This window comes from Suricata suricatta, chromosome 3, assembly GCF_006229205.1.
Source record: "Suricata suricatta isolate VVHF042 chromosome 3, meerkat_22Aug2017_6uvM2_HiC, whole genome shotgun sequence".
NCBI classification, from domain to species: Eukaryota; Metazoa; Chordata; class Mammalia; order Carnivora; family Herpestidae; genus Suricata; species Suricata suricatta.
In genome coordinates, this window is record NC_043702.1 from 135,461,687 (window position 1) to 135,489,254 (window position 27,568).

Below are 27,568 nucleotides of genomic sequence, written 5' to 3' on the forward strand. Positions count from 1 at the left end.
AATCCTTGGCGTTCCTTGCTTTACAGACGCATAAGTCCCATTATTTTTCCAAATAAGGTCACAGTCTGAGGTAGTGGGAGTCAGGATTTTAACATTATGGTGGGTGTTAGGGGGGAGGCAATGAAGACCAAGAGAAATGAAGGTGTCTATTTTGGAAGTAGAACCAGAATGGGTTTTTGATTGATTAGATCTAGAGGATGAGGAAAAGAGAAGTCAAGGGTGGAACTCCCATTCCTGGCTTGAGAAGCTAGATAAATAGTAGACCCAAATGACATGCTGTTTATTAACATGAACACTTGAGGACAGGGCCATGTTTCTTAGGGGATACATTTCCAGAAGTGAAATTGCTAGGCCTCCACTTTCTTGATTATGCTCATGCATTTATTCTTCCATACAGACCTTATATAGCATTATTAGTACTGTTTTAGTATTATTTAGTGTTATTCTATTGGGTTGTCCTGATTTAAACAATCAGATATAGTGAAATGCAGTATTGTAATCCAGTTCATCTAGGTAGTCAAAGAATTTAGGCAAAAAGAAAATAAAAATGGGAAGAGAACTCTCAATAAGAGGCCATGTTGTATTGTTGGGGTATCAGGGTGGCTCAGCTGGTTGAGTATCTGGCTCTTGACTTTGGCTCAGGTCATGCTTTCATGGTTCATGGGTTCAAGCCCTGCATTGGGCTCTGTGCTAACCGCACAGAGCCTGCTTGGGATTCTGTCTCCCTCTCTCTCTGCCCCTTCCCCACCTATGCACACACATCCGCTCTCTCTCAAAAATAAATAAACATTAAAAAAAAAAGAGGCAGTGTTGCTAAAACGCACTTATCTGTGCTAAAATTAGTATATATAGTTAGAATATCGTGGTTTTAAAAGAATAAAAACATTAACTATTGGAGTTATCTATGGGAACTTCGGACTTAATAACTTCTAGGACTTTGTGTGCTTGGAAATCACTTTTTTTTTTAAGGTTATACATTTTGAGAGAGAGGAGAGAGAGAGAGAGAGAGAGAGAGAGAGGGAGAGAGAGAGAATCCCAAGCAGATTCCATGCTGTCAGCATGAGCCCAAAGTGGATCTCAATCTCACAAACCACGAGATCATGATCTAAGCCGAAATCAAGAGTCAGGCACTTAACTGACTGAGCCACCCAGGCACCCCTGGAATCACATTTCTTTATGGTATTTGCTCTGGTTAGGAAACCTAATATTATGAGTCTAGAATTTATGAATATTTGAAAAAGGATTGAAAAGCTACTAACTTTTGAAACATCACAGACTTTTCAGATACATTTGGTGATAAACTTAGAAAAAACATTATAATACTAGCCAAGATAAATGATACACAGTATCAGAGGTTTTTTGCCACTAATTGGGTAATCAAACTACCACATCCTAAGAGATTCCCTTTGGTTTTTATATCTGCAACCTGGTTATCCTAGGACCGCTGTAGCTACTGCAGTGCACACGCTACCATTCAGCATTCTCCTGTTCTCCCAGGAAGAGCTTGGCCAAGAGCTCCTGTGAGGCTCCAAGAACTGCATCTGGCAAACCTTTAGAACTTTGGTAGATCAGATATATTTGCTATGGCTTGTGTACTTTCATACTTCTGCAATAACTTAGACTTCTAAAATGTGTTCTTTATTTCCTTTTACAGGACAATGAAGGTCAAACAGCTCTACATTATGGTAAGATGTCTCTAACTTATTAATAACCATATTTGAAGGTTTTCTTTATTTGTTTATTCCAACCTTGTCCAGCCCTGTGTAGTGCTTAGGAAAGTGCGTGGTCAGTCAGTACAGCCAGTTTGGAAAACAATGCGGAGGTTCCTCAAAAGATTAAAAATAGAATTACCATGTGATCCAGTAATTCCACTACTATATACTTAACTCACAGAAAACAAAAACACTAATTCAAAAATATCCACTCCTATGTGTACTGCAGCTTTATTTATAATAGCCAAGATATGGAAGCAACCCAAGTGTCCACTGTAGATGAATGGATAAAGAAGATGTGGTGTGTATGTGTTTGTGTGTGTGTGTGTGTGTGTGTGTGTGTGCGCGCGCGCGCACAAATGGAAATATTACTGAGCCATAAAAAAGTGAGATTTTGCCATTTGCAATAACATGGGTGAACCCAGAGGGTATTATGCTAAGTTAAGTACATCAGTCAGAGAAAGACAAATACCAGATGACTTCACTCATTTAAGAAACAAAATAAATGAACAAAGAAAAAAAGAGACTCTTAAATACAGAGAACAAATTGATGGTTGCCAGAGGGGAGGTGGATGGCGGGGTGGGTGAAATGAATAAAGAGGATTAAGACTGTACTTAATGTTGGTGAGCCCTGAGAAATACATGGTATTGTTGAACCATTATGTTGTATATCTGAAATTAATATAATACCTTATGTTAATTATACTTGATTCTTAAAAATAAAAATAAATTTAAAAAGAAAGTGTCTAGTCACTAGCATAGACACAGTAATGTTTTGTTTAAAAATAGTTTAATAACCTCTACAGTGGAGGCACATTAAAGTTCTATGAGAACATTCTAGTAAATAGAGCATTTCTGTACCATTAACAGAAATGGAGGCTCCTCCAGTCCCCCTTTGAAAATTTGTTTTTTCATTCTCGGTACTCTCAGTGACAACCGAGATGCTAATCATTGTCACTGTAGGAGCTACAGTCTTGGAAGTATCAAGACATACTTTCTTGATGTAATTGAAGTAAAGAAAAATAGATGTGATTTTTTAACTAATTTCACCTGATTAGCTTAGTCAAGTAATCTTCACTTAACTAATGAATCTATAAAATAGAGGTTAATCTGTAAGATGGAATGATATGGCTCTTAAAGTGTTCTAGGTGAATTCAGTGAGATAAAAGATACTTTGTAAATAAAGCACTTACTAAAAGGATTCCTATTTTTATTCTATTTGGCTGTGTATATGGTTGAACAAAAGGCAACCATCAATATTGATACTAGATTAAGGATCAACCCCCCCCCCTCATACTTTTGGGGACAGAATACATTAGGCTCTTTTGCCAGTTTTGGCCACCCTGGACCTCCATTCAGTAATAAATGACCCAGATGTCCCTGGACATTTCCGTCCACTGCTTATTAGCATTTGCTTGGATGTCAGGAACCTTGCTGAATAGTCTAGGAGTCTACACTATTGGGCTAGCTGTTAATGCTAACTATAGTTATCAGCCTGATAAGCATGTGCTCTACCACTGAGCTACACCCCCACCTAGTTATCAGCCTGTTAATGAAGATTGAAATATCACCAAATGCATGCCTCAACTAACCTGGGTACCAAACCAGCACGAAAAAGGAAAATTGTGAGTCAGTCTCACTTTTGGACATATATGTAAAAATCCTAAATTAAATATTGGCAAATGAAATTCATCAGTGTATTTTTAAAAGATGCGACAAAGTTGAATTTATCCTAGGAATTCAAAGATGATTTAATAGTTTAGACATTTATTAATGTAGTTTGCCACGTTAACAAATTAGTTGAAAAACCATTTGGTCAAATCAGATGCAGAAAAAGGAATGAGAAAATTCAGTGCGTAGAATGCAACATAAAGAAACTTACACAAAAAGTCAGTAAGACCCCAAGCTCATAAGCCGGCCTTCAGATTTCAAGTTCTAGTTCTACTACTGAGTGTGGACAGATTATTTAACTTATGTACTTGTTTACTCATGGTGAAATAGAAATACTAATTATCTCAAAGATGTGCTATGAACGCATAAGAGGCTAATCTATGTGAAGTGTTTAGGACAATGTTGGACACCTTGTAGACACTCAGTAAGTGTTAGCTGATATGATTGTTCATGAGAAAAACTACTAATAAACTACAAATGCAAAGAAATTTCTATGGACTGATTAAATTATGTATCTATTGCAAATATTACTGAAAATGAAATATTTGAAGCATTTCCTTTAAAATCAACAATGAGAAGAAGATGCCTACCAAAACTAATTTTCTTTAATATTGTATTGGAATCCCAGACTACACAGAAAGAAAAGCAAAGGAAATAAGTACAGGGGATGAATAAAAAGAAAAAAGTCATCATTAATCTCAAACAATAACTCTCAATACAGTTTCAGGGGTACCTGGGTAGCTTAGTCAGTTAGGTGTCCAACTCTTGATTTCAGCTCAGGTCATTCATGATCTCACATTTTGTGGGTGTGAGCCCCACATTGGGCCCCACACATGAAGTTCAGGGCCTGCTTAGGATTTTTTTAAGTTTATTTATCTACTTTGAAAGAGAGAGAATCCCAAGCAGGTTCTACTCTGTCAGCATAGAGTCCGACATGGGGCTCGATCTCACAAACCATGAGATCATGACCTCAGCCGAAATCAAGCCAGACACTTAACCAGCTAAGCCACGCAGGCTTCTCTTTATTGCATTCTTAAACATTAGCATAAAAAGGCAGAAAATAGGGGCTCCTGGATGGCTCAGTTGGTTAAGTGTCTGACTTCAGCTCAGGTTACGATCTCACAGTTCATGGGTTTGAGCCCGGCGTCGAACTCTGTGCTGACAGCAAAGAGCCTGGAGCCTGCTCTGGATTCTGTGTCTCCCTCTCCCTCTGCCCATCCCCCACTTGCACTCTGCCTGTCTCTCTCAAAAATAAATAAATTTTTTTAAATTTTCTTTAAGATAGAAAATAAGTTGTTGTTTTTTAATATTTATTTTCCTGGTTCTTTCTTTTTTTAATTTTTTAATGTTTAATTTATTTTTGAGACAGAGAGAGACAGAGCATGAACAGGGAGGGACAGAGAAGAGAGGGAGACACAGAATCGGAAGCAGGCTCCAGGCTCTGAACTGTCAGCACAGAGCCCGATGCAGGGCTTGAACCCACGAACATGAGATCATGACCTGAGCTCAAGTCGGAGGCTTAACTGACTGAGCCACCCAGGCTCCCCAAAAATAAGTTTTAAAGAACTAAGCCCTGGGCAAGTACAGGTAAAACATGGGGACTTCCTTATTCTGCGCAGGGTCCCATCCTGAAATGGAGGCTTTGATCACCCTTGCCCTGACTTGAGAGGTGGTGGTTCCATGCCAGTACCCCCGCACTGCCACCAGCTCCAGAGTCTGGCCCAGAGATTTTGTCCGGGTTGGGGGAAGAGGCTATAAAGCAGCTCCTTATCTCTTCCCAAAGGAACTGACTTCATGTGCAGCAGAGCCTGAAGAAGTTCAAGGCTAAGGGTCCTCTCAAGAATAGTAGAGAGAATGGGAGAATGCTACAGCTGGGAGGAGCCTTCCTGAGTCAGAACAAGTATCAAACACTGACCTTTAAAGAAACCACACTTTAATTGGGCTGGCTTGTAGGACAGTTTGTCCTGGTTGAGTGTTTTGTGTTGTTTTTTTTTTTTGAGCACTCTGAATATGTTATCCCACTGTGTTCTGACCTTGAATATCTATTTATAATACGTAAGGAATCTGTATCTGTAATCTATATCTAGCAGAGCTGTCTTTCAAAAATGAAGATGGATTGAAACCTTTCACAGATAAACAAAACCTGAGAGAATTTGTTGCTAGCAGACCCACCTGACAAGAAATACTAAAGCAAAATATTCAGACTAAAAGCAAATGACCTAAAAGATAATTCAGATCCACATAAAAAAACAGAGAACACTCATAAATACACATGTAATTATAAAAGACAGTATAAATACATGTTTCTTCTCCTTTCTTTTCTTAACTGATTTTAAGAAGTAATGTCTACTTAATATGTATATAATGTATTATTGGACCCATAACCTATAGAAGTATAACATATTTGCCAATAACACCACAGGGAAATGGAGGAGAACAAAGTTATAATGGGCTAAGGAAATGACTTCAGATGTTAAAGTAGCTATAATAATTTACTGTTGGATTTGTAACATTTATAAAACAGGTATAACATTACTACCACCAAAAGAGAGAAAATGGAATAGAAGTATATGGGAGTAATGTTTCTATATATTACTGGAATTAAGCCAAATATAAATCCAAAGCTGACGTTAAAATGTGTGTGGTAAACCCTAGAGCAACCACTAAAGAAAAAACTCAAAATAGACAATTCAAAAATAATAGTTGGAGATTTCAACACCCTGCTTTCAATAATGGGTAGAACAACTAAACAGAGTAAACAAAGAAATAGAAGACCTGAACAACACTATAAACCAATGAGCTCCAACAGGCATCTATAAAACACTCCATCCAACAACAACAGAATATATAGTCTTGTCAAGTGCACATAGCGGGTTCTTCAGGATAGAAAATATGCAGGCCGTGAAACAACCTCAGTAAATTTAAAGGAATAGAAATAATGGAATGTATGTTCTCAATGAGACAGTGGAGTGAAATTGGGTATCAAGACTTGAAAACTCACAATATGAGGAAACTAAACAACAGACTTTAAATAACCAATGGGTCAATGAGGAGGAAGTCAAAAGAGAAATCAGAAAATACTTTGAGATGAATGAAAATGAAGACAGCACATGCCAGAATTTATGGAGTGCAGCTAAAGCAGTGCTCACAGAGAAATTTATAGCTATAAATGCCTATGTTAAGAAAGAAGAAAAATATCAAATTAGCAACCTGATCTTCCACCTTAAGTTACTAGAGAAAGAATAGCAAACAAAGCCTAAAGAAAACAGAAAGAATAATGGAGATTAAAGGAGAAATAAATGAAATAAGGAATAAGAAACAAAACAGATGAACATATGGGAGAGAAAAAAAATAAAAAAGAGAGGGAGGGAAACAAACTGTAAGAGACTCTTAACAATAGAGAACAAACAGGGTTACTGGAGGGGCGGTAGATGGAGGGAGGGGCTAAAGAGATGATGGGCACTAAGGAGGGCACTTGTTATAATGAGCACTGGATGGTATATGTCAGTGATGAAATACTGAATTCTACTCCTGAAAGCAGTGTTAGACTATATGTTAACTAACTAGAATTTAAATAAAAATTTGAAAAAAAGACAAAAGAACTATCTCCCCCCATTAAAAAATAAAAAGGAAAGAAAGAAAATAGAGGAAGTCCACAAACTAAAAATTCGTTCTTTGAAGCAAAAGAACCAGCTGGTCAACACACAGAATCATTAAAAATAATGCATAGTCATATTTAAGCCACTAGAATTTGAGTGGCTTGTTATACAAGACTAAATAAACAACTCACCCCATACACATAAATCAATTTTAGGTGAATTGAATACATATACAGAGAAAAGCAAAATTATGAACTTTTAGATGAATAGGGTAAGGAGTGGTTTCTTAAAACACTCAAAAGTATAAATCATAATTTAAACTAGGATAGTACATTAAAATTTTAAACTTCTGTTAAAAGATAATATAAGCAAAGTAAAAATACAAGGCACAGCCTGGATGAATATATTTAAAAATGCAAATAGCCTGCATAAGATCATTATTCAGAATATATCAAGAACATCTACTCAGCCACTAAGGAAAACAATCAAATGGAAACATAGACTGAGAAATGGATAGTTCACAAATAGGAAGAGCCAGATATCAAATAAACATCCAAAGATGATCAGACCCCTCATAGCTGTCAAGAACTAGGAGCGATCTGAGATTATACTCTGTTTGCAAATTAACACATTAGCCGACACAGTTTCATGGATTCTGGCAAAAAACACAAGACTATTATTCACAGCACACCAAGCAGCATGAGCTTTACATTTGTGTTGTTTCCTTTTGAGCCCCATAGGAGCTACGCAGAGAAGCCCAGGGAGATCCTACACACATAGTGTATCGTGGCTTGGGAATCTGAAGCTTAGGGAACTCTAGTCTTTTTGAATTGGCTGCCAGCACATCTCCCCAGCAGTGACTGTGGAGAACAAGTTTTCTTCATTACACTGGACAGTAAGCAAACCTACCCTCTACTCTGGAAGGAAATACCACCTCTGTGTTGTCCTAGGCAGTTCACTATACAGACATCCTCAAGAAAGTCTGGAACAAAAGCTGTCATTACCATTGCTCTCAAGAGGTGCACTATCGTGAAGAGTCCCTTGGAGAACTGTCTCCCAACAGTAATCTGAGAATACAGATTATAACGTGTAGATATAACTTCATAGTGGTCGGATTGGCACCAGGTAGACACCGACAAATATTAGTTGCGGGATGTGGAGCAACTAGAATGCTCGCTCATACTTGCTGAGTGTCACCTGTCACAACCACTTTGGAAATCACTTTGGTAAGATCTAGTGAAACTAAAGGTCCACATACCCTACAACCCGACAGTTCCATTTCTGTTTGTATACCCTAGAAATACTCCTGGACATGTATGTCGTGAGACATGATTAAGAACATTTATTGCAGCATTATTTGTAATAGCCAAAATTTTGTTTTACTAGCCTTTATATTCCTCTGTATGCCGTACTTGAAATATTTGTTTATTAAAATTACATACATACACACTTATATACAGACATATATTTTATGTTACCAAATGCCTTTGAAAGGTGTACCATTAAAAATGTACTTACACATTTTCCCATTTTGTAAATGAGGAAACCAAAGCTGAAAGAACTTAGTAAACTTCCCTAAGGAAGCTGGAAATTTAAACCCACATCTCTAGATTGCCTGGGAAAGGAGAGAGAAACAAATCCCCTCCTCTGCCCCTTCCCGCAGCACTCCTCACTCACTCCTCAAACACACGGAAAATTCTGTCGCTTAGCTCCTCTAACATCACGAAGAGCTGGCACCAAAAACCCTAATTTTCCACCCAGAAGAAAACTTTTCTTAGCCACGGCCACAGCTGTGCTGACAATCTGGGACAAGCAGGCGTAGGTCAGACAACCACGGAGAATCAGAGCGGGGAAAGAAGAAACTTCTCAGTGATTGTGAGGCTTTCAGGGCTATGCTTCTTCCTGATACCTGACTTCAAGAAGCAAGCTTCTCAAACTTATTTGCCATTAGGTCCGGAGTTCACTGCTTTGCTTAGAGAGACACATGCTCAACTAAATACGTTCTGACTTTCATTCCTGCATTTCTTCTCTCATCCACTTATTCAGATATGTTTAGTGCCTTCTCTATGGGATGTGTTGTGCTTTCTTTTAATTTCTCCATCCAGAAACTGTAGAAACAGCTAAGGCAAGCTGAATTGTGCCCTCGAGAATGTAGATGAGTCACTCTGTCACCCCTAGTTAACCATTAGAGGTAAATGCCTCTGTGGATGTGGGAATGTGTCCATTTAAGCTTGATATATTTCTAGATAGCAACAGGATGGAATTTTTCAAAGGTCTTTCTGACTGGCTTCAACATAAGCTATATTTTATTTATGTACTAATATGGAAAAATCTCTAAGATACATTGTTAAGCAAAAGGATTAAGATGCAGAATAGTGTATATTGTGTGCTACCATGAATATATCTGTACATATTTGCTAGTAACTACATAAGATATCTCTGGAAGGATGCACAGAGTCAGTGTTGGTTGCATAAGGGAAGAGGAACTGTAGAGCTGGATTAGAAGAGTAGGATAAAAAAGTTTTCCTATAAACCCTGTAATATCTTCTCTATTTGGAGATAGATTGATATTACCTGTTTGAAAATTAAATTTAAATTATTTATTTTATATATTTTTTAAATGTTTGAGAGAGACAGAGCATGAGCAAGGGAGGGGGAGAGAGAGAAAGAGAGAGAGAGAATGAGAATCCCAAGCAGACTCTGCACTGACAGCACAGAGACTGATGCTGTGCTCAGACTCACTAACTGTGAAATCATGACCTGAGCCAAAATCAAGAGTTGGATGCTTGGGGCACCTGGGTGGCTCAGTCAGTTAAGTGTCCGCCTTCAGCTCAAGTGATAATCTCAGGGTTTGTGAGTTCGAGCCCAGCCTCAGGCTCTGTGCTAACAGCTCAGAGCCTGGAGCCTGCTTTGGATTCTGTGTCTCCCTCTCTCTCTGACCTTCCCCTGCTCATGCTCATGCTCATGCTCTGTCTCTGTCTCTTACTCTCTCTCTCAAAAATAAAAATAAAAATGTTAGAAAAATAAATAAATAAACATATTTTTAAAAATTTTTTAAAAAGAATTGGATGCTTGACCAACTGAGCCACCCAGGTACCTCTAAACTTAAATTATTTTAAATCACCATAACATAGGCTCTATTAGTACTGTGAATATCACTTACCTTTTTAATTATATTTAATTTATTCATATTTTTGAGCACTTACCATTTGCTAGATAAAACACACCAAACATCTGTTTAGAGGTTAAAGGATGTCCCCTGACTTTAGGTGTCTTCAGCTCCCACCCAATATCCAAGGATGTGATAACCAGAGTGGTAAGTGTGTGAGCTAACACTGTTTCTAATTTGGGACAACTACAGGCTTGGGTTTCAATGCCACCAAACACTGGAAATGATACTTCTTGAATGAGAAATAATGAGGAGTTAGAACTGAGACCTGCACATAAGCCAGGACATTCAAAAGGCTATATACCCTGAGTTTAAAAAAAATATTTTTTTAAATTACATTAAAAGAAGTTGGCCTACCTAGAAGAAAGGAAGACAAAGCAACTTATCTGCCAGATACCAAACTCGGGTGGGAGGGAAAAAAAGAAAGTCCCCATCTCAGGCGAGTTTGAGTTTAATTTATACTCTGATTACTTCAGAAATCCTCAAGTCAAGAAATTAACATAGTAAGGTCTAGGCTGGTTACCCAGGAGGCACCTGGCAAAAGCAAATGCTAAGCTTCTCTTGAGGGATACGTCCTCAACCAGGACAACACAAAATTCCTACAGAATTCCCTGCTGAAAATGAGCTTACAATCCAAAATTACAAAATATACTTAAGTGATTGTCAGTAGACATAGTGAACCTCATGATTAGACTTTGAAGAATTTCAAGAAAACTACTAGATAGAAATTATCAGAATGTTTATATAAAATCAATGGATGAAAAAACTAAGAATAAGACATTCAAAACAGAACAAGGAGATTCACAGAGAACCAAATGAACTTCAGTAAATAAAAATACAGAAATTTTACAGTGGATAGTTTAAAGTACAGAATTGGCATAAATTTTTTAAAATGGTGAACTGAGCGGTGCTTGAGTGGCTCAGTTGGTTAAGTGTCTGACCCTTGGCTAGATCATGATCTCACGGTTCATGGGTTTGAGAACCACATCGGTCTGTGCACTAAAAGTGAGGAACCTGCTTGGGATTCTCCCCCCACCCCTCCCCTGCTTGCTTGCTCTCTCGCTCTCTCTCTCTCTCTCTCAAATAAGTAAACTTTTTTAAAAATGTTGAACTGAAAGATAGTTCTAAATGGCAACATAGAAGTTAAATGAAAATGTGGAAGAGACATTGAGTGTAAAATAATAAAGTCTAGCATTTTTAAGTAGGAGTTCAAGAAGGAGAAAGTAGGTAAGAATCAATACTTGATATATTTCCTGATAATTTCAATAATTGATAAAACACTCTAATCTTCAGATTCGGGAATTATGAGATCTGATCAGGTTAAGAGATTCATCCGATGAAATACTATACAGCAGAAAAAAGAACTATAACCACATGCAACACCTTGTATGAATCTCACAAACATACTGTTAAGCTCAAGAGGCCAGACACAAAAGAGTACATAGCATATGCATCCATTTATATAAAAGTCAAAAACAAGAAAAGCTCATTTCCAGCATTAGTAAACAGGATAATAGTTACCTTGAAACAATGGATAGGTAGTAATTGGAAGGCATTAACAGGTCAGGAGTCCTCCCAAGATTCAAATAATGATCTGATTCTTGATTAATGTGCTAGTTAGTTAAATGGATGATTTCATCTTGAAAAAATTGTATAGATGATTTTGGTTTTCTTCTCTATTTAATTTATATATACTCTAATAAACATATTTACACATAAAAAACCCTCCAAACCCAGACAGACCTAAGGTGGTGATGGTAATGGTTTCATATACATAATGTCAACCTTTCCAGCAAATGTCTGAGGTAAGCCTTGTTTTCATACATTTGCAAATGGACAAACTGAAGTCTTGAGGGGTCACATGACCTTGACAGGCTAATTCAAGTGTCATAGCAGAACCAAGACACTTGTCCAGGTCTTCTGACTCCAATTCCAATCGTGTTTGTACAATTTTGTAAATAATTACAGTCCTGGTATCCTTTTAAAGCAGACATTATTTTCTGGAAGATAGTCTTTTACAGGAATAAAATAAATGAAAGCTCTTTATCACTGGTCACCTAAGACAGTGAGTCAAGGCTAGTTTTCCGAACGTACTTTATCAATATCTGTGTCCATCCATGTGTTTTTTATATTCTTATTTCTGTTCACTGAGAGTTCAGACATTGATAAAAATTATCTCTGATTTAGGAATCCTGCCTAAAATTGATCTAGTAAAACAACCTCCATTTCTCTCTCAGATTATATTATTCATTGCATGAAGAACAAAACAAATACCATGTACATTATAATCAAGATAAGTAAACACTAAGATAATATCATTAGTTAAGAAGTTTTGTCATTACAAATATATAAAACTAAAATATTCTGACAACTCAGGAATATTTCATGAAATTAATAATTAAGCTTAATAATCACTTATAGGAGTGATTCATTTTTTACTAGGTCAATAGACTTCTGCCACTTTTTGAGGTCATCAAAACCGAGTTGGGCATGTAATAATATTTGTTAAACACTATATGTTAGGGAATCTGCTGGACATATTTTATCCATTTAGTCACTTAGTATTATTTAACCTTTTTTGTTTAATAGGTACTCCATAGCTGTTTTTTTTTTAATTTGATTTGATTTGATTTGAGGACCTTTAACCTGTTTTTGGAACTTTCATAAAACTATAAGTATAGCTAAATCCAGTGAGTGCAGACAATGTTAGGGATGTCTTGGGGGCTTAGCTATTATTTTTTATGAATTACAGTTTGGCTTGACAGCTGTCCTTGTGTTGACAGCTCTTCTGATTATAGCAGTTGTCAAACTCCATCTTTAAGCAGGTTGTAAATCCTGGCTTCTTCCGATTAAAACTGGGTCAGAGCCAATGGTGGGTTAACTAGAGGCCAGTATTCTACTACTGTATGTCCTCACTAGTTTATTTTAAATGGCTTTGCATAGCAGCATACTAAAACCCATATTTGCCTCTATTTAACTTTGGTGTTTTTAATCTTCACATATCAGTCCTCCTGTTGTTTTGTGATTAAACATGGTTCTTGCTGAAGAGTATATTAGTGTAAGTATGGTCTTCCTTGTAAATGGCCTGTTAGCCTTCCCCGCCTCTCCCTCCACTGGGAATACTAACATCATTGCATCTGTGTCTCCCAGGGGAAATCAAGGCTTTTCCTTGCACGTGCAGTCATGTGATTTCGGAGTGGGCAGGCTTTGTATCCTCATGAGCCCTCAGTCTTCCACGTAAAGCACCATCTGTTCAGTTCCTTCCACGCTGTTACAGGGCAGTGGGAGGAGGCATTAGAGTGAAAATAAATAAAATAAAAAAAGAAAGAAATTCATCATCAAAACCCTGAGGATTAATGGAGTCAGAAGGCTCACTGCTCTGAATGAAAATTCATCTTCACCTGTGCCAGTGTCAGGGCTGCCTCCATGGCACTTGACAAATAGAGGTTCCCAGGGTACCATAAATTCAGCAACTGTTCTAATCCCTGTAGACTTGCTCAAGCTTTTCCAAGACAGGCTTATGACTGTTTTTGTATTTCCTAGCACATTGTGGGCACCAATATATCCCCTCATTAATTTGGTAAAATGTTAGCACCCTTCCCCTCTCTCATCTTCTTTGCCTTTGTCCATTTTGAGGGGATGGGCAGCTCACACAGTTCTGAAAGATGACTCTGCCTTGTGAATTGTTCTTTACTTGAAGATGCCAAGGCGGAGAATCAATTAACTAATGAATTTTGAGCAAATACTAAGTTCCCAGCACTGTGCTAGCTGAAGAGGAGACTATAACAAAGCATGTAATCAAGTAGCTCACCAACTAAGTAGGGGTACAGAGCATATTTTTTTAGACTGTTTGTTGGTCACCTGTATTTGCCAGTTGGCTCTGTGCTAAACATAAACCTAATTGATGACTGTCAACGGTGCATCTTCAAGAAGTGTGTGCCTTCCTCGTATGAGGATAAGATTCACCTGTATGGTTTCTTCTTGTCTTTTAAATCAGTCTTCCTCTTCTCTTCCCTTTTTTCTATTACAGCTTCCTGTTCGTTTGATTCCTTGTACTCTTATCAGTCTGTCATTGCATAAATCCCAGGCATTTGTTAATAAAACTCCTTTTCCTTATGGACACCATATCCCTCACTCTGAATGACTGCTCTGCAACCCTGAACGTCCTAATTTATTCTTTTTATTTTTAAGTGGGACTTGAACTCATGACCCCAAGATCAAGAGTCACGTGCTCTACCTACTGAGCCAGCCAGGTTCCCCCTGAACTTCCTAATTTAAACCTCACTTTATAGTTAGACTTGAGCTAAAATTTCATTCACATTTGTTACTTTAGGGGATTGTTATGTAGCCTACTCTGCTTTTTCTCAGCTGTTTGTGGTCCTCTAGATGTGGAACTTAAAAATTTAAGCTGTATTCCTGGGTTAGTACTCATGTCATATCATATCACACTGTTGGAAAAGGCACTTCATTATATGGCGTATATGAAATTAGTGCCCCTTTGTCTGAGAAAGCCAGCTTAGTGTCGTTAGCCATAGTACACATCTACTTAGCCTTGATCTTCATGCTTAGGAGCCTTAAGTGTTGGGTTAGATTTGAGCTAAGTGTGATCTGACAAATCATGGTAGTTATTATCCTGTATTAGAGATTTATACGCTAGGAAGTTTATGCCTCTGATACTGCTTTAAAAGTTCCAATTTTAAAACCTAACCAAGTGTTTCTTACCAATAAGTTGAGACTAATAGCTGCGGCAAAAAGGTTAAATGATTATTACTCAAAATATAAATGTCCTGTAGCTAGTTCTATACAGGATAAATATTTCTTCTCACAGCTACTTGATACCAGGCAATGTGTCTTTAATGTTGTTATATTTTAAAAGTGACTGCCTTCCATTGGAATCTAATTTGGTGTACTGTGATTTGCGGTAGAACCGTTCAAAATATAAAATTAAAATCTTCATTATATTATTTGGGGGAGATCATTTTAAACTCTTGAAGGGGTATTATATACCTCCATACTCTCTGTTGAATCCTGGGCTTTGGTAAAGACATTCTGTTTCTGCCTTCCTCCCTGTCTGTGGCATACTATAGCACAATGGGATCTGAGCCCATTAACACTTGTCCCAGGACTGGAATGGGCACTTCTTGCCTTCTCCCTTTTCTCGTACTCTCTCTGTATTCATTCATTCACTCATCAAATGTTAACTTAACATTTATAATCCTGGTAGCCTTCTAAGAAATCCCACACCACTGAAGACAGAGGTAGGGTTCTCAAATGGTCTGATTTTAGCTCATAGTAAAATTCTCTTCTCCACCTCTCTTCACTTAGAGCCACCTCTAAGCCTATGCTCTTATGTAGAGTTTGGTGCCCGAGTTTGTCAGGGTGGGTATTATAAAGGATCGCCAGAGCCATCCCAAGGATATAACTCATTACAACCTGGTGTTGGCTGTTGACTCTATGCCATCTAACAGCACATAGCTGGGGACCCAGAGCTGGAAGCACCCATCAGCAGAATAAAAAGTCAAGGGAGCCCAAGAAACTATGTGAGTAACAATAAAGAGCAAAAGAAGAAATATCACAACTAAATCATTTAAAACCAAACTCCTGTAGAGGTCTACCTCCATTTAAGATATAGAAAACTATAAGAAGAAAAGGATAGATAATCTACAAGATCATTAATTTCTTGAACCCATCAGATAGCAGAGGTTACTAAACTGGATTACAAAGGATGACAGTCCCCCACTGCTGACACATGAACTGCTGGGGCGCCTGGGTGGCTCAGTCGGTTGAGCGTCTGGCTTCGGCTCAGGTCATGATCTCACAGTTTGTGGGTTTGAGCCCCATGTCAGGCTGTGTGCTGACAGCTAGTTCAAAGCCTGGAACCTGCTTCAAATTCTGTATCTCTCTCTCTCTCTCTCTCTCTCTGACCCTCCCCTGCTTGTACTGTCTCTCAAAAATAAATAAAAAACATTAAAAAAAATTTTTTTTAAAGACACATGAGCTGTTTCACCTTCAGTGGAGCACCTGAGGAGGCAGCCACCATAAAATAGGTAAGAAGACACTAAAATCAACGGGTTCTAAAAGTGAGTTAGTCTGACATTCTAGAGTAACAGGGAGCCTCAGACCCAAGAGGAGTCCTCATCTACATACTCTTTTTCATAAACTGGGAGAACCATAAGAGGAACTGAGAGCAGAAGAGCCCTTCCCAGTGACACACAGGCCTGAGACCCTGCCATTTCCCTGGATTTTTATTCATACAAAGCAAAATGCTTAAGCCCCTCAGGAAGGGCAGAAAACTTTCCTATCCTCTTCTCTGGTCCTCAGACCCAGGCAGATATCCACTGCTTTTGAAGGAGTAAAAGCAAAATCTCTCTGCCACCCAGGAAGGACAGGGAACTCTACACTGACACCAAGCAGAGATCTCTCACCACTGAGGGCAGGGCATGACACTCTCTCCCTCTTCAGACATGTTTTCCCTCATTCAAGGTAGAGTTTGGGTGGCATTTGGGGGCCAGTTTTGCAGGAACACTGAGAAATTGCCACCTCTCAGTACTTGCCTAAGACTGAGACCCGCCAAAAAGGACAAAGAGGCCATGAGACTTGCCCTGAGTAATAAGCAGTAGCACTCTTATTGGTGGAGGAGGAGCAAGAGTGCAGAGAGAAACTCCCTCTGTAGTGGACATGCAGAGACTACCGAAAGCAGAAGGTGGAGCAAAAATACTGAAAAGAACCCACTGGCACCTGAGGACACTACCTATAAGGTAGTAGCAGCTCACAGCTGGAGGAGTTTGAAGTGTGTGATGCATTGAAGTTATCTGTAGCAGTAACAAAATCCAAACCCAGTTCAACTGCTGGCCAGATGGACTCAACACCCGTACTAATTGTATGACAGAAAATAGCTGTTTCTGGGTGTAAATAGTGTTATTTAATGTAGCCTCTGTTTTCCTTCTACATATGTTCTGCATTCAGTCAAAACTAGGAGACACAGAGTAGCAAGGAAAAGACAACTCATTGTCAAGCTATAAATTAGTAATTGATAGAGCAAGTAGATAAAAATCCAGCAAGGATAGGAAAGAATTGAACAAGAGCAATAAAAAAAAAAAGAAACAAATTACCAATTTCAGGAATGAAAGGGAGACATCACAAACCATACAGATATTATGAAGCAAATAGGGAGACATTTGAGCAACTTTATAGCAATAAATTAGATAACTTAGAGGAAATGGACACATTTCTTAAAAGACCCAAAAGTCAAAAGAGAAATTGATAACCTAGATAGCTCTATATATGTTTATTAAAGACATTGAATTTGTAGCTAAGAACTTTTCCACAACAAAATTTTCAGCCCCCAATTGCTTCACTAGTGAATTATACTAAATGTTTAAGGAAGAAGCAAAACTAATTTACACATCAACTCTTCCAGAAAATAAGAGAAGGAACACTGTCCAGCTCATTCTATGAGGCTGACATTACCCTAATACCAAAACCAGAAAAAGACTCTAAAGGAAAAGAAAACTACAGGCCAATGTTTCCCATGAATATAATGTTATATTGTATGTACAATATAAAAAAGGATAATAAATCACACTTAGATGCCTTTATTCTAAGAATCAAGGTTGGTTCAGCAATGGAAAATCATTGTGTTTCACCATATCAACAAATCAAAACCAAAACAAAACATAGGATTGTTTCCATATATATATATTTTTAAGTTTTTTTTTGAATGTTTTATTTATTTTTGATACAGACAGAGACAGAGCATGAGAGTGGGAGGGGCAGAGAGAGAAGGAGACACAGAACTGGAAGCAGGCTCCAGGCTCTGAGCTAGCTGTCAGCACAGAGCCGGACACGGGGCTCGAACCCACGAACGTGAGATCTGACCTGAGCCAAAGTCGGAGGCTTAACTGACTGAGCCACCCAGGCGCCCCTCCATATATATTTTTTAAAAATTGACAAAATCCAGCCTCCCTTCATGATTAAAAAAAAAAGGGGGGGCAGCAAAACAGGAATAGAAGGGAACTTCCTCAATTGAAACTAATTGATAGCTAACTTCATTCTTTTTTTATTAATTAATTTATTTTTTTAAACTTACATCCAAGTTAGCATATAGTGCAACAATGATTTCAGGAGTAGATTCCTTAATGCTGCTTACCCATTTAGCCCATCCCACCTCCCACAACCCCTCCAGTAACCCTCTGTTTGTTCTCCATATTTAAGAGCCTCTTATGTTTTGTTCTGCTCCCTGTTTTTATATTATTTTTGCTTCCTTTCCCTATATTCATCTGTTTTGTATCTTAAAGTCCTCATATGAGTGAGGTCATATAATACTTATCTTTCTCTGACTGACTAATTTCACTTAGCATAAAACTTTCTAGTTCCATCCACGTAGTTGCAAATGCCAAGATTTCATTCTCTTTGATTGCTGAGTAATACTTCATTGTTTATATATACACCAAATCCTCTTTATCCATTCATCCATCAATGGACATTCGGGCTCCTTGCATACTTGGGCTGTTGTTGCTGGTGCTGCTATAAACATTGAGGTGCATGTGCCCCTTTGAAACAGGAATAAAGACAGGCTCTTCAGCAAGTGGTGCTGGCAAAACTGGACAGTGACATGCAGAAAAATGAACCTGGACCACTTTGTTACACCATACACACAAATAAACTCAAGGTGGATTAAAGACCTAAATGTAAGACAGGATGCCATCAAAATCCTTGAGGAGAAAGCAGGAAAAAACCTCTTTGACCTTGGCTGCAACAACTTCTTACTCAACATGTCTCCAGAGGCAAGGGGAAATAAAGCAAAAATGAACTATTGGGACCTCATCCAAATAAAAAGCTTTTGCACAGCAAAGGAAACAATCAGCAAAACTAAAAGGCAACCGACAGAATTGGAGAAGGTATTTGCAAACAGAATTATCAGATAAAGGTTTAGAATACAAAATCTATAAAGAACTTATCAAACAACACCCAGAAAACAAATAATCCAGTGAAGAAAAGGACAAAAGACATGAATAGACACTTCTTCAAAGAAGACATCCAGATGGCCAACCGACACATGAAAAAAATGCTCACCATCACTCATCATCAGGGAAATACAAATCAAAACCACAATGAGATACCACCTCACACCTGTCAGAATGGCTAACATTAGCAACTCAGGCAACAGTAGATGTTGGTGAGGATGCAGGGAAAGAGGAGCTCTTTTGCACTGCTGGTGGGAATTCAAACTGGTACGGCCACTCTGGAAAACAGTATTGAGATTCCTCAAAAAATTAAAAATAGAACTACCCTACGACCCAGCAATTGCACTACTAGGTATTTATCCAAGGGATGCAGGTATGCTAACATCATTCTTAATGTGAAAGACAGAAGGCTTTCCTTCTGACCTGGAGCAAGGCAAATATGCCCCCCCCTCCTTTGATTGAACATCATACTAGAAGTTCTAGTCAGTGCATTAAGGCAAAAGAAAGAAGTAAAAAGTAGATGAATTTGAAAGGAAGAAATAAAACTTCCTTTATGCACAGATGACATGAACACCTATGTAGAAAACCCCGAAGAATCTATTTTTTTAAAAACTATTAGGATTAATAAGTTGAATTCAGCAAGTTTGCAGGATAGAAAATCAATATGCAAAAAAAAATTCCTATACACTGGTAATGAACAGCTGGAAACTGAAAGTTAAAAACACAAGGTCAGTGTACAGATATCAATTGTTTCCCTTTAAACGTGCAGGGAACCAACTGGAGATCAAATTTTTTTAAAAATACGACTTATAGTAGCCTCAAAATTAAATTCTTAGGGTAAATCAAAATAAGTGGACAGAAATACTGTTATTCATTGATCAAAAGCCTTGATGTTGTTAAGCTCTCCATTCTCCCCAATTTGATCTATATGTGCTGCCAGTCAAAAGTCCAGGAGGACTTCTTGAAAAAATTTACAAGCTGGTTCTAAAAGTTATATGGAAAAGCAAAGGATCCAGATGGAGGACACACCCTTTCTCAGGACTTACTATGAAGTTACAGACATTAAGACAATGTAGTATTGGTATAGAGATGGGTGTATAAATCAATGAAACATGATAGATAACCCAGAAATAGACCCAATTACAAATGTTTGCTTGGGTGATTGATAAAGAGCAGTTGTAGGTTCACAGCAAAATTGAGGGGAAGGTACAGGGATTTTCTGTATAGCTCTTACCCTATGTATAGTCTGCCTCTAAAGAACAAACATGTTCCCTGTATGTTTCTCCTTTACTCTCACACTACGACACACTTCACTTCTGGTCACCGTGTGTTGTGAGTTTTTCCTCACAGCACGCAGTTCTCTGTGATACCAGCTGGGTGTTCTTCCACTTAATTCAATTCAGACACAGTCTACTTTCCCCTCAGTCCCACAAGACTACACCTCTGCCTTTAGATGCCAGTAACAAGTCCCAGGTTGCACTTCTGACCAACCATCTATAAATTTTGGTTTTCATGACCCCTTCTTGGGTTTGATAATTTGCTAGAGTGGCTCCCAGAACTCAAGGAAACACTTAGGCTTACTGGTTTAATATAAAAGGATATGATAAAAGATACAGATCAACATGTAGATGGAAGAGATACATTGGACAAGATAAGTAGGGAGGGGAACAGAGTTTCCATGCCCTGACCAGAACCACCTGTTAAGTATTTGCAGGTGTCTTGGAGGATTTTTATGGAGGCTTCATTATACAGGCATGACTGATCATTAACTCAATCTCCAGCCTCTCTCCCTTTCCCAGAGGATGGAGGTTGGGGCTGAAAATTACAAGCTTCTTTTTCTCTTTTAATGTTTATTTTTGTGAGAGAGAGAGAGAGAGACAGGGAGACAGGGAGACACAGAATCCCAAGCAGGATCCAGGCTCTGAGCTGTCAGCACAGAACCCAACATGGGGTTCAAACTCACGTACTATGAGATCATGACCTGAGCCGAAGTCAGACACTTAACTGAGCCACCCAGGTGCTCCATGGAAATGACAAGCTTCTAATCATGGCTTGGCCTTTTTGGTGACCAGCCCTCTTTCTGAAGCAATTCAGGAGCCCACCAAGAGTCACCTCATCAAAACAGAAGATACTCCTGTTACTCAGGAAATTCCAAGTGATTTAGGATCTCTGTGTCAAGAACCAGGGTCAGAAACCAAGTATTAGAACAAAAGATGCCTCTAGTGATCTTATCACTTAGGGAGGTCCAGAGGCTTTAGGAGCTCTGTGCCAGGAACTGGGGACAGAGACCAATATACATTTTTTCTATTATTTCACTCTCTGTCATTATCAACATCCCCCATTAGGGTGGTAACATTTGTTATAGTTGATGAACCTATATACCATAAAATTATTCTCATAATTGTTAAAATTATTATCATAATCACTTGGAAGTCAAAAGTTTACATTTCACTCTCATTGTGTATTCTATAGACAAGTGTAAAATGACATGTATCTATCATTATGATCTCATCCAGAGTATTTTCACTGCCCTAAAACTCCACTGTGCTCTGCCTGTTTCTCCCTCCCTCACCCCTGCCTCTGGAAACCACTGATCTTTTTACTGTTTCCATAGTTTTACCTTTTCCAGAATGTTCATATAGTTGAAATCATACAGTAGGTAACCCTTTCAGATTGGTTTCTTTCACTTAGTAATATGCATTTAAGGCTTCTCTGTGTCCTTTGATAGCTGGATAACTCATTTCCTTTTAGTGCTGAGTCATATTACATTGTCTGGATGTATCAGAGCTTATTTATCCCTTCACTTACTGAAGGACATCTTGGTTGCTTCCAAGCTTTGGCAATTAGGGTTAAAGCTTCTGCAAAAAATCTTCATGTGCAGATTTTTGAGTGGACGTGGGTTTTTGAGTGGATACCAAGGAGTGTGGTTGCTGGGTCATATGGTAAGGGTATGTTTAGTTTTGTAAGACACCACCACACTGTCTTCCAAATGGCTGTACCATTTGCCTTCCCACCAGCAATGAGTGAGGTCCTGTTGGTCCACATCCTCACCAGCACTTGGCTGTTGCCAGTGTTCCACATTTTGGCCCTTCTGATAGGTGTGTAGTGGTATCTCACTGTTCTTTGAATTTGCATTTCCCTGATGACATGGTGTGGAGTTGCCTTTTCATAAGCTTTTTTGCCATCTGTATATCTTCTGCGGTGAGGTGTCCGTTAAGGTCTTTGGTCCCATTTTTAATCCAATTGCTTGTTTCCCTACTGTTGAGCTTTAAGAGTTTGTATATTTTGCATAGTAGTCTTTTATCAGATGTGTCTTTTGCAAATATATTCTCCCAGTTTGTGGTTTGCCTTCTCATTCCCTTATCATAGTCTTTTGCAGAGCAGAAGTTGTTTTTATTTTAAAGAAGTTCCAGCTTATCAATTATTTCTTTCATGGATTGTGCCTTTGGTATTGTATCTAAAAAACCACTGTCATACCTCATGGTCATCTTGGTTTTTCTCCTGTGCTATCTTCTGTGAGTTTTATAGACACTTTCTAGTACCACTGCCAGTATTGGTAATCCCAGTATCCCTAATATTTATCATGCTTCAACCAAAATTATACCTCCCCTTCCATCATTTTCTTCTTCCGTTCCCCTCCAAAAACTCCTGTTCTTCCTTCTTATGGTTCCTTATTTTAGAGATAATGGCACCAATACCTATGTAGTCTCCCAGACTGAAAACAAAAGTTATCATCTTTGTTTCTTACAATTCTTGCCCATTGTCCTTTTGGATTGATTTGTGAATAGCACTTTTTAGATAGCAAGGATTTTAGCTCCTGTATGTGCTAATATGTGAATATGCTTCCCAGTTTATGGTTTACCTTTATATATCATATCTTGTGTGTGGTATAGCTGTTTTAAATGTTTGTGTGTTCAAACTTATCAATTTTAGGTTTCTATATTTTCAGACTTATCAGCAATTTTCTTTATTATGTTTGGGTAGAAATACTCAGGCCATTTTATTCAAAGTAAACATGATCACAAGCAATGGGCCTGTGAGCTTTTCAAAAATCTATAAAAATATTTGAAACCTAAAATATTTTCCTTCCAAAAAACAAAAATAAAATTACAAAATATAGATACATGTTTAACTGTCTATAAATATAACATTTTATCAACTTCATTAATTATTAAATTTAGTGTTCACAAAACATTTTTTTAAAGCCTATCCAGTACTTTGGCATGTCCTACCCATATGAATTTCAATGGCTTATTCAGTCCCTTTTTAAAAAGGAAAAAAATATTTTTTGATGTTTGTTTATTTTTGAGAGAAAGAGAATGTGGGCAGGTAAGGGGCAGAGACAGACGGAGACACAGAATCCAAAGTAGGCTCCAGGCTCTGAGCTGTCAGCACAGAGCCTGATTCGGGGCTCAAACTCTGGAATGGTCAGATCATGACCTGAGCCAGAGGCAGACGCTTAACCGACTGAGCCACCCAGGCGCCCCCAGTCCCATCTTTATATTCACACTGACAGTGGCTAATTTCAAGCCTCCTGAAAGGACTACCGGAGTCTCCTGATTGGTCTACCTGCTGCATTTTCTAGGCTGTCCAAGTCACTCCTTTTAGAATTATCATACTAACAGGCCAAATATGCCACTTCCTTATAAATGCAGACTTTAATATAGCATTCAAAGCCACACTTCTCAGCATGGCTTAGTATGGCTTTCAAGGCCCTTGCAAGTGTGACTCAAGTCCAGCCTCTCTGCTTTTGGCTGTCTGTATATTGCATCCCAGAGCCCCCGGACAGTTCCCTGGGCACTCCCTGTGCTCTCCTGCCTCTGTTAGGGTGTCGTCTCCCCCTGCGATGCCTTTCTGTCTCCACTTAACTGGAATTGTACTCTGTCCTTCAGAACTCACCTTCCATATGAACTGCTCATGTTTTTCCTGATCCCGCAACCTCCCCACCCACACCCCCACTTTTTCACAGGTATGTGTGGTGTCTGCCACAGTAGTTATTCTGTGTTAAGAGTGTCTATTTTACATATTGGCCTACTCGATGTTAAGTAAGTTCTTCAGAGCAGGAATCTTAACTGATAGGGCTGGTATAGCATGTACTCAATAAAATAGCCATTGAATCGAGCTCCCTACCCTTCTTTCTTTCCCTTTTTTTTTTTATTTGCTGTTGCTGTTATGTTACACTATGAAAGAGTATATAAAATATGTATGAAGAATTTTAAATGTAACTTAAGAAAAATGAACCCACCACCTAGCTTAAGAAATGGAACATTGCCAGTGTCTTTGAAACCTCCTCTGGGTACCGATCCAACCATGTGACCTTCCCATGGAGGTTAACCTTCCCCAAGGTTAACACTTTCCCAAATTTTATATTAACAGTTTCCCTTATAGTTTCACTACATAACTGTTTCTCTGAAAAATGATGCTTTGCTTGATCTACTTGTAAAATTTTGTTTAAGTGGAATCATAATGTATGTACTCTTCTGACTTGCTTCTTTCCTTCAACATTATGATCTGGAGATAAACTCGTGTGTAAAAACGGTAGTTCATTAGTTTGCAATGTGGTATGGGATTTCATCGTAGAAGTAAACGGTATTTTATTTTCACGTGTTGTTTTTAATGGGCATCTGTGTTGTTTACATTGGGGTCTATTATGAATGGTGCTGCTGCACACGTTCTTACCCGTCTCCTGGAGACCCGTGGAGGGCAGGGCAGGATTGCTGGGCCGCAGGGCCTGCGTGTGTTTAGGTGTAACACGTAATGCAAAACTGTCATCCAAAGTGACTGCTCCCGGGTTCACTTCCCACCATCCGGAGGCGAGCTGTCCTTGTTCCAGTCTTCCTCAGGGCTTGGTGTGGTCTGGTTTTGATTTTCACTTATCTAGGGGGTATGAACTGGTATCTCCTGGTTTTAATTTTCATTTCCCTGACTACTAATGTGGTTGTTCATCTTTTCATATGTTTACTGCCATTTCTGTTTCATCTTGTATGAAGTGCCTGGTTTTGCCTGTAGCCCAGTTGTGTCAGCGCATCTGAATTAATGGATCTTTGTTTCCTTGCTGATCTGTGATGCCAGCATCGTCATACATCACGTTTCCGTGTATGTGCAGAATAGGTGGCTCTCCGTTCTAGCCCTTTGGTCTGTTTGTCTGTATCTGCATGGGGGCGATTCCATCCTATCTTCATAAGTCTCCGTATCTAGAGGTCCTTGTCCCTTCCATGCCTTGTGTGATCAGGGCCATTTATTATTTTTTTTTAATAAATAAAAGTTCGGTAGATGGATGGTCTGTTAGTTTTAAAGTTTAGTTACTCATTTAATCCCCTCTTCAAAGACAAAATAAAAATCTTTTCTTTTACAATATTTTTAGCCTTTTGACGTAGCCTGCAACCCTATCATTATTCTGATCAAAGTAAAATAGATACTCAAACACTATTTTGTTCTTTCCCTTCGTCCCATCCTTAAGAATAGAGTCTAAAATCCTCACAGTTTTAAAAACGTGTCTGTCTCTGGGCAGCCGGAAATGTAAATGTGCTTCTCCTGACCCTGGAAAGGCCGCGCTAATGGCAAGGCTGTCGTCACACCCTAACGTTTCTCACCGTTCAGGATTCCTCATTGCTCAGCACTTGTCGTTTCTCTTGGTCTCGTGGTAACCTTGTTTTCACATTTGTCGATTTCCCTGGCAGCTGCTGCGTGCGAGTTTTTGGACATTGTGGAGCTGCTGCTCCAGTCCGGCGCTGACCCCTCTCTCCAAGACCAGGACGGCTGCCTGCCGGAGGAGGTGACAGGTTGCAAGGCTATTTCTCTGGTGTTGCAGCAGCACACGACTGGCAAGGTTTAATCAAAAGGCTGGAAGATCATGGTCCGTAACATCACAGAGCTCCAGTGATGAAGGAAAACTGCAAAAATAGTACTTGTACCACCCATCTTTGGTATACATTGGCTAATAAAATCAGTTCTGAGGAACTGGGATTTTGAAGTCTCAGCAATTCATTCTCTTTGCATCCGTTCCAGCAAGTACAGTTGTGGTGATGAACATGTGTACTGTGCATAATACAATCCAATTCTGCTGAGCGTGCGCTGAAATTTATCACTGTTCGAGAGGGTGGGGCAGGGAGGGGACGCGGCGTATTTCACAATATTAAACATGGCCACTCTTTTAAAATAACATACGGAAGCAAAATATGACTGACAGTGCTACCCGGACAGTTAGGGAAAGTTGCCTAAAATCCTAGTACAGCAGAGGTCAAGTGATCTTGTGACATTTTACACAGCAGGTCTGCATAGGTAGCTAACATGTCTATTTTTGGCAGACCTGAGAAGATAGAGAAGACAGAGGGGTGTTAAAAAGCAAGCAAAGAGAAAAGGTAGAATCTTGTCATACAGGGGTCTGGAAGTCAGAGGAACAACCAGATTTCCTGAAAACCTCAAAGCCCAGGACATTTTTGAGTAAGATTCAGTGACCTCGCTTCAGGATTGAAGCACAGATTCGGGAGAGTTCACTGGTTAGTTCAGGATTCCTTAAATTCACCTTCACAAAAGGGAGAGGATTTCCCCAGGGCCCTTTTGATTGGCACTAATGCTCTGTCCCGTCTAGCACTAGTCTCTGGAAATGAGCTCAGGCCTGAACTGTAAGGCTCTCTGAGTCTAACGTGAAATAGCCCCTAATGTGCCAGTGCTTAGCTGTGATTGTGGTTGTTCCTGGAATCAGGAGAGCTTTTATTTTCTAATTAAAAACATAGACAAGTAAAGGATAGATAGGTATGCCGCTTTTGAAACTGGCTCCCTCTGTTTTCCCCTTTAAGGCTCCAGAACTCCATCTGGGGAATGCCTTGATATTTCTGTTATATAAAGAAAGTAGGTAGTTGTCACAGGAAGAGAAATGAAGTAAGAAAATGATTTGAGATGCAGAGATGACTATTTAAAAGATCATTTTTCCAATGTGTCTCTATTAAGAAAAGTAATAAACTTGCTTAGCCGAGCCCTGAGCAGTGGACACAGTTTTCATTAGCTCAGGCTAACCTGTCCTTCTGGAACGAGCCCCTTCAGAGCAGAAATGAGGCATATTAATGCTGCTTATTTTTGTGATTTTCCCAAGCTCATTTCATATTTTCTGAGATGTAAACCAAAACCATTCACCAAGACTGTTCATTCTTTAAATGATTTCTTAATTATCTGTGGAAATGATATGCATGTTAGTACACAGTGAAACATTACTGTAATTCTAGTAGAGCTTTCTATTCATTATCTGTTCTTTTCCCATAATCCCAGCCACATTTGCAACCTTCTGTTAAGCCAAATTCTCTCATGCTCCACATTAATTGTGTTTTAACAAACATTATTCATTAGTTACAGTAAAAGTGACCAAGATGTTGCATGCAGCTTTCATTAATAGTACTTTTGCATTTTTAAGACATTAGCAAATCAAGAAGTATTTATTCATTTCGGATTTACAGG

At 38.7% G+C, this 27,568-nt stretch overlaps 1 protein-coding gene across 1 annotated transcript in view; it reads left to right on the forward strand.

Annotated features, from left to right (window-relative positions):
* The window catches only part of ACBD6 (acyl-CoA binding domain containing 6), a 196,599-nt gene extending 170,503 nt beyond the window's left edge, over window positions 1-26,096 (forward strand). Inside the window, exons 7-8 of the mRNA XM_029935263.1 lie at window positions 1,655-1,685; window positions 25,798-26,096. Coding sequence (XP_029791123.1) covers window positions 1,655-1,685; window positions 25,798-25,952 — 186 coding nt within the window. The 3' untranslated portion in view covers window positions 25,953-26,096. The remainder of the gene's footprint in view (window positions 1-1,654; window positions 1,686-25,797) is intronic.
* Window positions 26,097-27,568: the final 1,472 nt, after the last annotated feature.